We start from the raw sequence: 16,212 nt of genomic DNA, 5'->3' as shown, positions 1-16,212 counted from the left end.
ACAGTATTTTAATGTATCAGCGCCACACTAATGTCACCTCATGCGTGTCAACATCACACACATTTTCGACTCAAGTGTCATCACGATTTTGGTCTATTTAGAAAAATATATATTTTTAATAATGTCGTGTAAATAATCAAATTTTTCTATCGTCATTCAGAAATACATATGAAATCGTTTTGGATCGTTTCAAAGTTCTTGAACTAGACGATAGAGTTCTTCCAATGTTGACCTTTTTTTATAAATATCATGTACCCAGCACGGTCGGGTGGATTTTTTATTTTGTTCGTCCAAAACTGCAAAAACAGCTGGAGTTTCTAATTCCTCTTTCCACTCTGAACTACTTGAAGTTACTATTTCCATTTTAATTTTACTTAAGAAAAAAAAAACTTGTGTAACAGACCTTAAGTACACACCTTACACCAAAACACAGTGACTAAGTACTAAATTGTGACATGATATAATGTGACTATAGTTTATTTCTAAGCGTGATATTACGGATTTAATGTGCCAACATGATAGCATGCAGGGGTGGATCGACAATTATTTTCGGCCCAGGAAATATGAAACAAACCGACCCATGAACCACAAATTAAACTATTTTACCCCTCCCCCCTCATAAAAAAATGCTTTATTTTGCATCAATTTCAAAATTTGTTTAGTTTCACCCCTAAATTAGTAAAATCTACAGTAACTTTACTATAATTATAGCTATAATATTTTTGAATAAGTCACATGATTAATCAGTTCCAACTTGAACTTGAAGTTTGATCTAAATGCATCTTTAAATATATATTTATTTTTATTTATTTTATAAAATAAAACTTTTTTTCGGTAATTATATAATAATATAGAGTGGCCCAAACAAGGACCGGCCCATCGGTAAGATTCCCGATTTCCCGATAGGTCAATCCGCCCCTGACAGCACGTGAGTTCACGTGACGTGACAATAGTCTGTTCCCACCTTTACCGTAATGACCGCCCAGGTTTTATTTATATTGAAGTCGCTCGTTAGATAAAATCGATAAAATCGTTGTATATTCGTGGTGTGTGTTAGTATGTGTTTGATCGTGTGTCGAAAACATATTCGATAACGGTGGTCTGTTACTTTAATAAATTAGTGTGTTCGTAGTTCGTATTGTTTGCTTACCGTGCTCGATTATCGCTTATGTACCACGTAATATTCTGATTTTAATATTTGTTAGACAAAAATTAAAATGCCTAAAAAAAAAATAATTTAAGTAGTCGGTTAAATACTTTCGTGTCTGAGTTCGGTAAAAATATTTTTAGTATTGACACTAGGGTATTATTTTGCAAATATTGCGAAACGAAAGTCGATTCGGAAAGAAGATCCAGCGTAATACAGCACTTGAAAACAGAAAAACATTTGCGTTCTGTTAAACGTAAAGAAAATCAACAAGAGACCAAGTGCCAACAACTATTAACCAATGATTTACCGTCTAAAAAATCGAAGTTCAACCTGGATTTATGCAAAGCTATGGTCTCGGCTAATATACCACTAAATAAACTATCAAATATAGAGTTTCGGACATTTTTGGAAGTTTATTCTAGAAAAGATGTCCCCACAGAATCAGTACTTCGAAAATTCTATTTAGACGACTGCTATAACGAAATGATGGAAAAAATTAGGCAACGTGTTTTCGACCGAAAAATTTGGGTGTCACTTGATGAAACAACAGACGCAGAAGGTCGGTATATAGCTAATGTAATAATAGGGTCTTTAGAAGAGGATACTGCTGGTCCAATTTTTTTACTGAATACTGAAGCACTAGAAAAGACCAATCACTCTACAGTTTCTAAACTTTTTGACAAATCTTTAAGCATTTTATGGCCTGATGGGATAAGACACGACAACGTTTTATTATTTTTGTCCGACGCTGCGCCGTATATGGTAAAGTGTGGAAAATCTCTGAATGCACTCTACTCTAAAATGGTACATGTGACTTGTGCTGCTCATGGCCTCCATAGAGTTTCGAAGGAAGTACAAAATCAATTTGGTACTGTTGATAAAATTGTAGCTAATGTAAAAAAAATATTTAAAAAAGCACTATCACGCATACAAATTTTAAAAAATTACGCACCGGATATCCCTTTACCTCCAGAACCAATTATAACCTGATGGGGTACTTGAATCAATGCTGTACTTTATTATTGTAAATATTAAGAAAAAATTCGTGATGTTGTAAATATGTTGGACTCCAATGATGCTTTAAGTATTAAAGTTACAAAAAAAAATTTGGTAAAAGAACATGTTCAAAATAATTTGGTGTATATTACTTCAAATTTTAAAGTTCTTTCTGAATCAATTTTGAAACTGCAGACAAAAAACATGCCTTTAGCTGAATCGTTGAGTATCGTGGACAATGTTCAAACACAATTAAAATCCGTTCAAGGTGAACCAGGGAAAAAAGTCTATGAAAAAATGGAAAATGTTTTGTCTAAAAATATCGGATTAAAAATATTAAAACAAATCTCGTCAATACTTAGTAGATCTATCTCCACCATGGATGGTCTTCCCGAAGATCTGTCAACAAATGAACTTATTTTCTACAAGTACGCACCAATTACGTCAGTGGATGTCGAAAGATCATTTTCTGTTTACAAAAACCTTCTGAGCCACAACAGACGATCATTTAAACTTGAAAACATAAAAATGCATCTTATCATTCAGTGTAATTCAGGTAAATATAACAATGAATATCTAACATGATTTAATAATCGCTGTATTTGATGAATTTTATTTTTTTTAAATTTAGGACTCTGGGAATAGATCCAGTATAGAACAGCTTCATTATCAAAAGAAAAATACAAATAAAATAAAAAAAAAATTTGTTTCTATAATTATTAATTATGTTTTTAAATACATCTTTTATAAAATAATAAATGCATATTATACCGCATATTTTGGTTTTTTTTAGTGCATACGTATGCACATATTTCATGGTTTTTTAGCGCATAAAGTTCTGAGCTCTGCTGATAAGTAACAAGACGGGCTAAATCATTAATCGTAGATACGTGTAATAATATTTAATATTAGTATGCCCGTCGCAGTCGTTTCGATTGGTTTACGTCGCGTCGCGGAATATTTCATTTTATAATGGATAAATTTGTAATTCATTCTACTGGCACCACTTCGGTGAATGAACAACCAAAGAAAAAATCTAAATTAAATATCAGACGTTTATATCATGAAGATTATTTAAACATAGGATTTTCTTGGTCTGGTAATGTAGATGATCCACGTCCATGGTGTGTAGTATGTGGCGAAAAACTATCCAATGAATCAATGGTTCCAAGTAAACTAAAACGTCATTTTTCCACCAAGCATTCTCATTTGGTCGACAAAAATGCTTCATATTTTTAACGTTTACTAAAATCAGAAACACGACAATCTGAAAAAATGACAAAAATTGTGACCATTTCTGATAAAACTCAAGAAGCTAGTTATCTAGTAGCAGAACTTGTAGCTAAACAAATGAAACCACACACTATAGCAGAAAAACTTATTTTACCTGCTTGTCGTGAAATCGTAAAAGTACTTTTTGGTGAAGAAGCTGAAAAAGAAGTATTAAAAATTCCAATATCTGACAACACCATTAGTAGGCGTATTGAACACATGTCTGAAGATATTGAAGAACAAGTATTGCTACAATCCCGTGACTCTCCATTATTTGCATTACAACTGGACGAGTCAACTGATATAAGTCGACAAGCACAACTTTTGGTATTTATACGTATAGTTTCCGACGAAGACATAGTGGAAAATTTTTTGTGTTGTAAAACACTTCCTGAGACAACTAAAGGTGAAGACATTTTCGAAATCGTCGACAATTATCTGAAATTTGCAAATTTACCATGAGATAAATGCATTGGAGTATGTACCGACGGAACTCCCGCGATGACTGGCTCAGTCAAAGATTTTACTTCTTTTGCCAAGAAAAAAAATGAAAATATAATTTTCACCTATTGTTTTCTACATAGAGAAGTCCTTATGACAAAAACATTGGTAGGTGATTTAAGGGAAGTTTTGGATCAAGTTGTGAAAGTGATAAATCATATTAAAAGTAGTTCACTAAAGTCAAGGTTGTTCGAAAAAATGTGTAAAGGTATGGATTCAGATAACTCAAAGTTACTTTTTCACAGTGCAATAAGATGGTTATCAAGAGGCCGAGTATTATCACGTTTTTATGATTTGAGTGAAGAAATAATTGTATTTTTAACAATAGAAGAATCGTAATACGAATTTCTTGGAGATGAAAAGTGGCGGGCAAAAGTTTCTTTTTTAACTGATATTTTTGAACTTTTGAATAAATTAAATACAAGCATGCAAGGTTGTAACGAAAATATCCTAACATCAACTGATAAAATTATTGCTTTTAATGAAAAATTAACTCTGTGGAAAACTCAAGTTAACCAAAAAAAATTGACAATGTTCCCACGAACTGCAGAGTGAGATGTTGACGCCAACCTAGTATCGTTAATAAGCGAATCTATCATGTTACTGAAAGACAAATTGACAAAATACTTTCCCAGCATAAATGTTGAAGACCATGACTGGGTGTGGAATCCATTCAGTGTATCAGTTAATGAGGTGATTGGTTTGACATTTGCCGAAGAAGATAATCTTATCTCTTTGAAAAATGATCGTACATTGAAGTTAAAATTTAAGGAAATGACCCTTAACAAATTTTGGATCTATGCTCAAGCAGAATTTCCTGAAATATCTTTAAAAGCAATAACAATTTTACTACCATTTTCCACATCGTATGTATGCGAACAAGGATTCTCAGCAGTCACAACAATAAAAAGTAAAAAAAGAGAACGACTTCGATCCGTAGAAGAAGAACTGAGAGTGAGCTTGTCGACTGTTCGTCCTCGAATAAAACACTTGTGCAACACACGTCAAGCACAAATATCTCATTAATCGATGTATTCTTATTTCATTGTACAACAATATTATCTTAAAAAATAAATATTTCTGCTTACACATTTTTTCATCGTTTATTTTTTCATTTGTTTATTTATTTCACAATAATTAACCCTCTCATAAAGTATATCGTAAACAGTGTACCTATTCATGTATATATTAAATGGATATATATTTTATAAATAAAATATGCTTCACGTTTTATAATTATATGGATTGGTGTGCCGCGAAAATTTTGTAGGAGATGGAGTGTGCCGCATTGTGAAAAAGGTTGAAAATCACTGATATAAGTACTTAATACAATCTACTTATTCTACGAAATTGTCTAAGGATAACTTGTAACATGAATACAACCTGATCGTTAATATGTGCAGAGCCGGATTAAGGGGGGGGGCTAATCGGGCTATAGCCCAGGGCCCCCAAAAAAATAATATGGACTTGCAGCTTTTATACAGTTATAGATTTATAATTAGAAAAATATGATTTTAACAATATTTAAAGATACAATCATATTAATCATTTAAAATAATTGTCTGTGACAACTTGCATGTTATTGAATTAGATAGGTACATACACAACAAGCAATATACTGTGTTATTTAGTTTTATTTTATTGCTTTCAAAAAAACTTTTGAAGTTGATACTTTCTTTGTTATTATAGATAAATTGATTTCTGAACTTGACCGAATATTAAATTCTTATAATCTTTTTCTTTCTCAATTCAAATTTTTAGTTAACTTTAAAACTAACAATGATCCAAACATTGATTCATTAAATAACTATATTCTGTTTTACCATAATGATCTCAATGATAACTTGAAAACTTAAATATCACATTTTTATCATTATATCAAAACAGTTTCTTCAGATATTGACAATTGTGTTGCTATAGCAAAACTTCTATATGAATGACAACTTATTGTTTTTTCAAATGTATATATTGCACTGAGATTATACCTGACAATACTGTTGACAAATTGTGAAATAGAACATTTATTCTCAAAGTTGGCTCTAATTAAAAATCAACTAAGATCTACACATTGAAGATAGGTTGAACGCATTAACAATTATGTCAATTGAAAATGACATATGTAAAAAACTTTTATTTGATGACGTTTTAGATATTTTTGCATGAAGTAAATCTAGAAAAAAATATTTTAAATAATCACTTGCTTGTATTTTTGTGTTATTACCATATATTTTATATTTTAAAATTTAACTAAATTGTATTTTTTAATAAATTAACTGTGTAATGTAAATTTGCTGTCTGAGAAAAAATATTTTTCTTATTTAACTAATAAATATCAATTGGCATATTATTATAAAAATACTTTTTTTGTAAAATTAGGGCCCCGAAAATAAATTAGCCCAGGGCCACTAATTTCATTAATCTGGCTCTGGATGTGTGCATTATACTCATGTTATATATGAGTCGTCCAGTTCCAAAGGTAGTATGTCCATATTTTAGTTGCAAAAGGGAATATGTCCAATTTTAAATATAAATTATTTAAAAAACTACTTATCCACGATTTCTATAGTCTAAAAAAAGTAAAATGTTTTTTTTTACATATATTTATGAAAAAAAATGGTGACGTTTTATAAAATATTAATGGAAATATCAGTTTTTTGCTGTTTGTGAAAACTTTATTTGTTTGGACATACTACCTTTTGCAACTGGACGACTCATATATACAATATTAATTACCCATTTGTGTTTTATGCGTGTATTTTAGAGCGGTGAGCTCTAAAACTCCAAAATTGTCACTAGAGGGTAACAGAGTTTATTGTACCAACATTAACTCGACGATGGATGACGAAAAATTCGATATCGTATTGTTTTGTCAAATTTCCATCGCCTTTCTGGATTTGCAGCTGAAGGAAGCACCAGTCTATGGCAACATTGTCCTTTACGACCTACGATACGTCCAACTATCTCAATTTCTAGCTTTTACTCCTACCTTAATCAAACACTTATTAAAATGTTGAATAGTAAATATACTTTGTATAAAAAATATTTTATCACCTCTCAATAGTATCTGTTGTTGAACGATTCTTAAGTACTTAAGTACTCTTAAGACTATATGATTATATTGATACGAGTCATTACGCAGAGGGGATGAAACTACCAAACTCTTCTCTTTTTTTCATTTATTTCGTACACCCATATTCACTCCTTTTCTTTTTTTTTTTTTTTTTTCATTGCAAGGAGTAACATACCTACACCACTTTTGAATTATGTCATTGTTAATGTCCAACACGTTTTATAGATTTTCATCCATGATTCATTAGAAGAACTGTACCAATATATCCCGAAAAATGTTTTGCCTGGCATGTATGGTGGTGCCAGTGGAAGCATTGAAAAATTTGAAGACAAGTAACTTACCTTATGTATTGATTCATGTACACACACACACATATATATATATATATAATTTTTCACTAAAACATATTTCTAACAAAATTTTATTTTTGTTTTTATTGTGGTGGAACTAGAAGATAAAGTATTTAATCAGTATTATTATTTATACTGTTTTGAAATGAGTATCAGTAAATAATTATTGTGGTACTAAACTGGAGAGTAGTAATTTTGTATTTTTATAACTTTGGTGTTAAGGACCTTATTTGAACTATTTGCCAATAAAATAATAAAAGTAACTATGGTAATAGTTGAGTATATATAGTATATATACTATAAATAATATGAGATTTGAGGGAGTTGAAACTTTCAACTAGTTACCAAGCAAAATCAGCCAAGCAGTCAACCACGGAAAAATCAAAATGTGGAACATGTGGTCGATCAAACCACACACAAAAGGAATGCCGATACAAGGACTACAGCTGTAATATTTGCAACATCAAAGGTCATTTGGCTCCTATGTGTAAAAGTAAGAATAATAAACCAAAGTACGGTAACCGCTCACATAATAAACTTTTAACAGAAAATTCAGCTGATAGCTCGAATGAAAATATTCATGATGACGCAATCACGTACAATTTATCTGACACTTTTTTTAATATGATTGAAAATAACTTTCAAAATAAAGTAAAACCACATATTATCAATCTATCAATTGAAAAAAAAGATTTAAAATTTTAAATAGACACTGGAGCTGTACATAGTGTAATTTCAAAACAATTATATGATACAAGTTTTAATAATATAACTTTATTACCAAACGATATTTCACTACGTGATTACGTCGGAAATGATATAAGCCCAACAGGAAAAATAATAGTAAATGCTAAATATTTGAAAAAGTCTTTTAAAATGTGTATTTACGTAATAAAATACGGAGGACCGCCATTAATTGGTAGAAATGATTTAAAAACAATAAACTATTATCCCATTTATAACACTGTAAATGTAGACGAAAATTTAGAGAACATATTAAAAAATTTCGAGCATTTATTCAAAGATGAAATTGGCACCTTTAATAAATACCAAATATCGCTAAACATTAAAAAGGGGACTATACCCAAGTTTCTCAAGCCAAGGTCAATCCCTTCAGCACTAAAATCTAAGGTAGCGTCAGAAATTGATCGTTTAATAGATAAGAATATTTTAACTCCCGTGAACTACAGCGAATGTCCAATTGTTCCAATTCTTAAACCCGACGGTACAGTTAGAATTTGTGGAGGTTTCAAAATTACAATCAACCCCGTATTAGAAGGAACTGAATATCCCTTACCAAAAATAGAACATCTATATGCGAATATAAATGGCTCAAAATATTTCTCAAAAATAGATCTTAAAGATGCATATCAACAAATGGTAATTAAAGAAAATGATCGCAAATGCACCACAATAAATACTCACAAAGGCCTATTCAGTTATACTCGAAATCGATTCGGAATAAAAAGCTCAGCTGGGGAATTCCCAGCTATGGAAATATCAACCACAGGCTTAGAAGGAATCGGTATATTTCAAGATGACATAATAGTTGTGGGAAAAACGGTAGCACAACACAACAATAGATTAAAAAAATTACTTAACGTTTTATCCGAAGTTGGTTTAAGGGTTAAACAAAACAAATGTTGTTTTTTCAAAAATTCAATTGAATATTTAGGCCATAAAATTGATGAGCATGGTTTGCACACTTTAACTAAACACATAAATACAATACAATCTGCCTTAATTCCAGAAAATAAATGTTAAAATATGTTAAAATCATTTTTAGGTTTAGTAACATATTATATTAAATTTGTTCCAAGAGCAGCGGACATTCTTAAACCGTTATACTCATTATTGAAACAAGAAAAAAATGGCTATGGTCACCAGAATGTGATCAAGCATATAATAACATAAAAAATTATCTCAAGTCCTGTGTTAGCACATTATGACCGAAAACTTCCCATAAAACTCACGGTCGATTCTTCGTCATACGCACTAGGTGCAATTATATCGCACACTTAGCCTGACCACTCAGAAAGACCAATTGCATATGGATCACGAGTATTATCAGACAGTGAATGCAAATTTTCACAAATCAAAAAAAAAAGGTCTAACTATAATTTTTGGCGTTCAACAATTTTACGGTTATTTATACGATAGAAAATTTACATTAGTCATTGATCACAAACCGTTAATCTACATATTTAGAGAAAAAAAAAGAAATATCAGTTTATGCGGCAAATCGCTTACAACGGTGGGCATACGTTCTTTCTTCATTTGATTTTGAAATTAAGTATATTAAATCAGAAGGAAATACTGCCGATTTTTTTATCACGCATTAAAACACACCAATGTAACAATAATATTAATGAATATGATAACGCTCACATTAATTTTATTCACGAACAGTCACCATTTCCGATAGATTGGCACAAAATTAAAATTGAAACGAAAAGAGATCCAATTACCTCTAGAGTATTACTCGCCATAAAAACAGGTTCATGGAGTAATGATTTTTCAATAAATTCCGAATTAAACTCGTATAATACACTCAAAATAGAAATTACAGCTGAACAAGATTGTTTATTTTGGGGCTATAGAGTAATCATACCAACCAAATTTCGTAAGTCAATTCTAACTGAACTGCATTCTTTTCATATTGACATGTCAAGTATGAAAAGCATAGCGCGATCGTATATCTGGTGGCCTAATATAGATAAAGAAATTGAGGATATGGCCTGAAACTGTAATGAATGCATAAATACGAAACCTAATCCTCCTAAGTCAGTACTAACTCCGTGGAAATGGCCACTAAGACAATGGACGAGAGTGCATTGCGATTTCTTAGGTTCATACAAAAACAAAACATTCTTAATTATTGTCGATGCAACCACAAAGTGGTTAGAAGTTTTTCAAGTGAGTTCGATGACAGCACAAACAGTCATAAAAAAATTGTCAGAGTTAATTGCATGTTTCGGCATTCCCAGAACAATAAAAACTGACAATGTAAAATGTTTTAATGGCTTTGAATTCCAATCATATTGCAAAACACTAGGTATCAGACATTTGACAGGAGCACCTTTCCACCCGGCCTCAAATGGATTTGTCGAGTCAAGAGTAAAAATAGTTAAGCAATTTTTTAATAAATGTTCAACATCATTACACCATTTGAATAAATTTTTATTGATTTATAGAAATACTGTACACTCAGCTACAAATGAAACGCCAGCAAAACTTATGTTTGGCCGCTCAACAAGTACTATTTTTGATTTATTAATCCCAAATACGAATGAAGTAGTTATTAATAACCAAATTACACGAATAAAAAATTCTGGAAAAAGAAATATTAATGTAAAAGAGGGTGATATGGTATTAGTTGTATTAGTTAAGGATTATCGAAATAAAATTGAAAATTGGCAAAAAGGAAAAATAACAGAAAATATTAGTCAAAACACTCATAAAGTCACACTAGACGAGGGTTCAGAATGGATAAGACACACTGATCAGATATGGCCACACAACCAAATAAATAACCCACTGTCCCCTGTAACCAACATAATAAATTTACCCAATAATGATTCCACTTAATCTGATCTGAACAAACACATAATATTGCATCGATTGATACACAAACAACTAGACCATCCAGGATTAGAAAGCTCCCTCAACGTTATTCTCCTTCCAATTATAAATAATGAATAAGTTAACGCATTTGCAGATAAAAATAATAATTATAATTAATTATTTAATGTTTATTCCTTATTATGAAATATATATAATATATTAGGTAACATTATTATGATTATATAATTATTAGGATACATTGTAAATTTCAATTATAAATTGAAACATTCAGAATTGTATAATATCAATTATCAAAATATTTTTATAGGTGTTACGTATTAAATAATGTTTATATATATAAACGGTGGGGGATTGTCCTACCATACACGACGTGTGTGCCTCGCACGACATTCAGTTTACTTATGCCGTTTATACAATAAACAAGTTATTATAATTCATGTCTATAAATTGTAATTATACTGATTAACGTTTGATCATTGCATTTATATTAATGCAACGACACAACATATATCTAGAGAAATACATTTTTATCTTCATTTTAAATTTTCTTACGTTTATTTGTATGAATAATTACTAGTACTTACATTTTTTTTCAAGTTTTTAGAAGTATATTTTTAATTTAAGTTCGTAATATAAGATAGATGGTAACACTAATTCTAAATGATCAGCATTAAGATATCACTAAATATGAAATAAAGCACCAAAAAATATAATATAGTTAATTTATTTATTTATATATTTTTTATAGAACTAAATGTGGAATAAGCAATTATTTTATTAACTAGGTACACAGTGAATTATAATTTCAAAAATGTTGTTTCATTAATACTTTAAAATAATAACGACCTATACTTACAAATATAAGTAAAAATGAATATTATTTATTGATAAATCATAACACACTTTTATGAATATTTTAAACTACTACTATTTTAACTACTTAATTAAATACCTATATTAAAATAACCAACAGTTAATTGTATAAATTAATATAAAAACTACCAGACTTATGGTTTTCAAGCCTTTTATTTTTATAAAACTGATAATAATTTATTTAATTAGGTGTACCTACTAAAAATAATACATATTATTTACTTATTGATAGATAAACTATGACACAAAGTATACATAAAATAGTCAAAATAATTGAAACTTCAGTTTGTAAATATTTTTGAGTTCATATCATGCAGGAGAAATTTAAATAATAACATATAACAAGACTTAGTAAACGAAGAATGATTTCGGAGATTATATCTAAAAAAATCAATTTTTATAACAACAAAATTATTATCACTATGATAGTTCACAGCCTTGATCATACTACTATATATTTATATCATATGACCTAAGTTTACAAAAAAATGTTTCTGAACTTTATCAAAGATAGTATACAAATTACTTTGAAAATATTGGTCCTAATATTTCATCAGTACATAGATTTCGTAGAAAGATATTTTAGTATCCGAAAGACGACTACTCATTTTAAGGACATTCCCCTACTCAAATTATATTTATATTTTCGGTCATATTTACTTAATAATTTATAAAAAAAAATAATAATAATACTAATCTTAGATAAATAATACCAGGCAAAAAAACCAAACTGTATAATATTTATAACCTAACCTTTATATTAATTGTTTATTGAGGTGAATATTGATTTGGTAGTGGGTTCTGTGATATAGTTGGTATATAGTTAAATGTTAAGATTTGAATCCTAATTGGGTATTGCATTATCCATTTCAGTTTTTACTTTATTATATTTTGGTTTTTGCAGACGATGTGTTAGAATTTTTGATGACTAACAAAGAAAAAAAAAAGGTTGGAAAGTCGTCCAAATACTGACTTTTCAAGACTACCCAAGTATACAAAAATCAATAAATTGAATATGAATGGCACATTCAAAAAGCTGTAAATCGACTAACTAATTTGTATCATATAATGTCCACAGTATATAATAAACCTATGTAGTATTTATGTGTATACTACATGGCCAATAGACCAAATAAATTCTAGTTTGTATAAAAAGAAAAAACAATAATAATAAACTAAATTATTAAAAAAGAATAGTTGTATATAATTTAAAATATAAGTCAAAACTATTATCTATAATTTATAAATGCATATTTATATGCCAGCAATTCACAACATTTTTCAGCTGTGCATCCTTTTTTTGTGAAGCTTCAAAAAATGTTTAATATTAAGTTTTATTTTTCAGTGCTTAATGAAGTATATTATACATATGTATTAATATAGTTAGATTACACGGATTAGAATTACACGGCTTTGCCAGTGCGTAGTTTTTGCTTTCTCTAAATGCAGGGTTAGGAACAAGTCACTTTTTCAACTTAAAGTCACTTATTTTTAGTCACGTTACTAAAAGTAACTATTTATATATTAAAACAACTAAAGTCACATTTTAAAATTATTTCATTAGATCGTGCATACATTTTTTGGTCTATATGTATATTTATTTTTTTTATACTTGGATTATCTAATATTTATAATAACATATTTGAGTTGTAAAGATACATCATATAGGTATACTGAGTCCATGGTTGTTATAACAATTTTTATAATACACAAAATCATTTTATCGTGGGTATTACCTATTAACAGCTGCTACTAACTTGCTAACATAATATGTATGATAAAATTATTAGAATTGGTGAAAACTGATTATTTGAATGAATTAATCTTTGTTAAGGAAGTTGGTACCATTGTAATATTTGTAATATTTACTGGTGATAGTGAAATGGAAGTTGAAATTTGAAAATGTTTCTTATCATTATTTTTCATTTATATTTTTTATAATATATTATTATTATTTTTATATTTATTTTATATTTTATTATTTTCTAGTCTATTTTTATTATTTGTTTGTTATTTTGTTGGGTAATTCGCCTATATTTGTTATTTTATTAATTGTTATTATATATTTATTGTTATTTCATACCTAAAAATGGGAAAGTGTTCATTTAAAAAATCATGGTTACTTAAAACTGATGAAAGTGGCCATCAAATATCAGAATGGGCTATTAAACATGAAAATGGAGCATATTGTAAAGTCTGTATGACTACAATTAATGTTTCCAAAGGTTTTCAAGCTCTTACTAAACATTCCAAGACTAAAAATTACATGGAAATGTGTAAAATCAAATTAAGTACTCTACAACCAAGACTGACTAAAAGTAGTTCTGATTCAACAGTATCTAACAAACAGAATTCAGATATAAAAATATACTGTCTACGAGATTCAGCCATCAAAGCTGAATTGATGTGGTGTATGAAAATGATAAGCTGTAATTTCTCTGCTAATTCTTGCCTGGGAATAGCTGATTTGTTCAAGAGTATGTTTTCTGATGCCGTACCAACTAAATTTTCTATATGTCCTAAAAAGTTCAGGTATGAAAAATTCTAAATGAAAAATGTATTCTTTTAACTACCTCGGTAATTATGCTAATATTTCTAAAAATGTCTGTTATTTATATTTTATTACAGATATTTAGTATCTGATGCTTTATTTCCATTTTTTCAAGAACAACATTTAAATGATATGAATGGTCAATATTATTCACTATTGTACGATGAAACAACAAATAATGCTGGAACTAAAGAACTTCAAACAACTGTTCGATATCGGTCTCCGAGTCAAAGTCAAATTGTCAGTCATCATCTACGAAGTTTTTTTATTGGTTCAGCAACTGGTGATATTTTATTTATAAAAATTAAAATTGCTATAGATGATGCAGGTTTGTCTCTTTCTCATCTTGTTATGTTAGGCAGTGATGGACCAAATACTAATAAGAAGGTAATGCGTCTAATGAATGGAGAATTAACTATTGTTCGTAAAAAAAAAACTTATTGACATTGGATATTGCAACATACACCTTTTACACAATGCATTTTGTAAAAGTCTCTCTTTACTTGGTGAAGATGTTTCTAATTTGATAGTTTTAGTTCATTAATATTTTTATGGGTGGCCTTCAAGATGTGAAGATTTTAAAAATGCTCAGAAAAAATTAAATATACCACAGTTGTATTTTATTAAACATTCATCTGTTAGATGGTTGACAATAGAAAATGCAGCTGAACGTCTTTTGCAACAATGGGATGCATTAGAATACTATTTTTTTTAAATTTGTTCCGCAGCATAAAAATTTACTTTCGAAATCTGCAAGTTTTAAAAGAATTGTAAATATATTGAAAGAACCAACAGTGAGAGCCGAACTTTTATTTGTGTGTTCTAGTATTTACTAGATTTACTGGTACATTTCAAAAAGATAAACCTTTAATACATATAATTTTTGATGAAATAACAACATTACTCTTAACTTTACTTGGACGAATATGTAAGCCAGAATTACTTGGAAATGACAAAAATATAACTGAAACTGTTTTAAACCAGGAAAATCTTTTACCATTAAATCAAATATCAGTTGGAACTAATGTTGATGTAGCATTAGAAAGACTACAGGAACGTACACGTTTAGAATTTTATAAATTGGTACAAAAGCATTATGTTGCTGCATGCAATCATATTTTCAAGAAAGCACCCATCTATGGATCCCTTAAATATTTTCGTTATTTGAAACCTGATGAAAGGAAATCTAAAAGTTCATCTGATATTATTAAAAGTGCTAATTTATTTCCTTTTGATCAAAATAATAATTTTATGGTGGATAGACAGGTAGATGAACGGAAACTAATACAATATGAAAAATATCCAATTTATAATGCTGAATTTCGAATTGATACATTTTGGAATGATTTATAAAATAAAAAACCATCATCAGGGGAATATAAGTATCTTATGTATCAAAATTAGTTTATGCTTATCTTTATTAATTAAAGAATTACTTTTTAATACTAATTAAAATAATTACTTTATCTGTGTCACATGGTAATGCAATAGTGAAAAGACAGTTTTCTTCATCAGATAAGATAAGAATCAGGTAACTATTTGACAGAAGACAAAAGTAGAATGTCTGAAAGAGTTCTTAATGCTGTTCTGGTTGTAAAAGATACATTAAAGTATTACCACAACAAACCTGAACTAGTTCCGATTAGTAATAAACTTATAGCATTAGGTCAAACCGCTTATCGTAGCTATCAAAATTATGTAGACAATGAAAGAATGAAAAAAGAAGAAATAAAAAAAAAAATAAAGTAGAAGATATTAAAATTCAAGAAAAGGCCACTGAGAGTAATAGAGAAAACAAGAACAAAAATTTGAAAATTTGAACTTAGAATTAAAATTAAAAAGAAAAAATGAAGATTTATTAGAT

The 16,212-nt window shown here is 29.0% G+C and overlaps 7 protein-coding genes across 11 annotated transcripts; all 7 read left to right on the top strand.

The window, feature by feature from the left end:
• Nucleotides 1-1,236: 1,236 nt before the first annotated feature.
• LOC112685255 lies at nt 1,237-2,165 on the top strand (the record flags this gene model as incomplete). The annotated part of the gene is given in 1 exon segment (XM_025557086.1): nt 1,237-2,165. A coding segment is annotated over 1 exon segment (904 nt), but the record flags the coding sequence as incomplete, so codon positions are not given.
• Nucleotides 2,166-2,178: 13 nt separating this feature from the next.
• Nucleotides 2,179-2,833, top strand: LOC112685254. Its single transcript, XM_025557085.1, has 2 exons — nt 2,179-2,702; nt 2,778-2,833. The coding sequence occupies exons 1-2, from the start codon at nt 2,210-2,212 to the stop codon at nt 2,789-2,791; spliced, it is 507 nt and encodes a 168-aa protein (XP_025412870.1). The 5' UTR covers nt 2,179-2,209; the 3' UTR covers nt 2,792-2,833.
• Nucleotides 2,834-3,118: 285 nt separating this feature from the next.
• LOC112685275 (zinc finger BED domain-containing protein 5-like) lies at nt 3,119-3,880 on the top strand. Its single transcript, XM_025557110.1, has 2 exons — nt 3,119-3,317; nt 3,402-3,880. Exons 1-2 carry the CDS (start codon nt 3,119-3,121, stop codon nt 3,878-3,880), a joined length of 678 nt encoding a protein of 225 aa, XP_025412895.1.
• A 39-nt stretch (nt 3,881-3,919) lies between these two features.
• LOC112685274 (protein FAM200B-like) lies at nt 3,920-4,258 on the top strand. Its single transcript, XM_025557109.1, has one exon. It carries the CDS (start codon nt 3,920-3,922, stop codon nt 4,256-4,258), a length of 339 nt encoding a protein of 112 aa, XP_025412894.1.
• A 258-nt stretch (nt 4,259-4,516) lies between these two features.
• On the top strand, nt 4,517-4,945 carry LOC112685273 (zinc finger BED domain-containing protein 5-like). The gene has a single exon (XM_025557107.1). The coding sequence runs from the start codon at nt 4,517-4,519 to the stop codon at nt 4,943-4,945; it is 429 nt and encodes a 142-aa protein (XP_025412892.1).
• Nucleotides 4,946-6,174: 1,229 nt separating this feature from the next.
• LOC112685264 (uncharacterized protein K02A2.6-like) lies at nt 6,175-12,954 on the top strand. Of its 5 annotated transcripts, none has more exons than XR_003148776.1 (4): nt 6,175-7,832; nt 10,395-10,465; nt 10,534-10,595; nt 12,702-12,954. XR_003148776.1 is itself a non-coding variant. In XM_025557100.1 (4 exons), the coding sequence occupies exons 2-4, from the start codon at nt 7,823-7,825 to the stop codon at nt 12,767-12,769; spliced, it is 279 nt and encodes a 92-aa protein (XP_025412885.1). In that variant the 5' UTR covers nt 6,175-6,395; nt 6,681-7,822; the 3' UTR covers nt 12,770-12,954. The 5 variants fall into 5 exon arrangements, 3 of the variants coding, with proteins under 3 accessions (XP_025412885.1, XP_025412883.1, XP_025412882.1); XM_025557100.1 differs by having other exon boundaries at nt 6,175-6,395; nt 6,681-7,832; nt 10,395-10,595; XM_025557098.1 differs by lacking the exon at nt 6,175-7,832 and having other exon boundaries at nt 7,843-10,465.
• An 853-nt stretch (nt 12,955-13,807) lies between these two features.
• On the top strand, nt 13,808-16,149 carry LOC112685263. Its single transcript, XM_025557096.1, has 2 exons — nt 13,808-14,329; nt 14,426-16,149. The coding sequence occupies exons 1-2, from the start codon at nt 13,887-13,889 to the stop codon at nt 14,790-14,792; spliced, it is 810 nt and encodes a 269-aa protein (XP_025412881.1). The 5' UTR covers nt 13,808-13,886; the 3' UTR covers nt 14,793-16,149.
• Nucleotides 16,150-16,212: the final 63 nt, after the last annotated feature.

The sequence above is a fragment of the Sipha flava genome, unplaced genomic scaffold (assembly GCF_003268045.1).
Source record: "Sipha flava isolate LNK unplaced genomic scaffold, YSA_version1 271_pilon_pilon, whole genome shotgun sequence".
In the NCBI taxonomy this organism is placed as follows: domain Eukaryota; kingdom Metazoa; phylum Arthropoda; class Insecta; order Hemiptera; family Aphididae; genus Sipha; species Sipha flava.
The sequence above is the reverse complement of the archived record's forward strand: the minus strand, read 5'-3'. Positions and strand labels throughout refer to the sequence as shown.

What these genes read in the sequence shown, in the direction of transcription:
- LOC112685254 (XM_025557085.1), top strand. Translation starts at nt 2,210, where the DNA reads ATGTTGGACTCCAATGATGCTTTAAGTATTAAAGTTACAAAAAAAAAT.
- LOC112685275 (XM_025557110.1), top strand. Translation starts at nt 3,119, where the DNA reads ATGGATAAATTTGTAATTCATTCTACTGGCACCACTTCGGTGAATGAA. An exon ending in CAATGAATCAATGGTTCCAA is followed by an intron (nt 3,318 to 3,401) that starts GTAAACTAAAAC and finishes TACTAAAATCAG; the next exon opens with AAACACGACAATCTGAAAAA.
- LOC112685274 (XM_025557109.1), top strand. Translation starts at nt 3,920, where the DNA reads ATGACTGGCTCAGTCAAAGATTTTACTTCTTTTGCCAAGAAAAAAAAT.
- LOC112685273 (XM_025557107.1), top strand. Translation starts at nt 4,517, where the DNA reads ATGTTACTGAAAGACAAATTGACAAAATACTTTCCCAGCATAAATGTT.
- LOC112685264 (XM_025557098.1), top strand. Translation starts at nt 8,216, where the DNA reads ATGTGTATTTACGTAATAAAATACGGAGGACCGCCATTAATTGGTAGA.
- LOC112685263 (XM_025557096.1), top strand. Translation starts at nt 13,887, where the DNA reads ATGGGAAAGTGTTCATTTAAAAAATCATGGTTACTTAAAACTGATGAA. An exon ending in ATATGTCCTAAAAAGTTCAG is followed by an intron (nt 14,330 to 14,425) that starts GTATGAAAAATT and finishes ATTTTATTACAG; the next exon opens with ATATTTAGTATCTGATGCTT.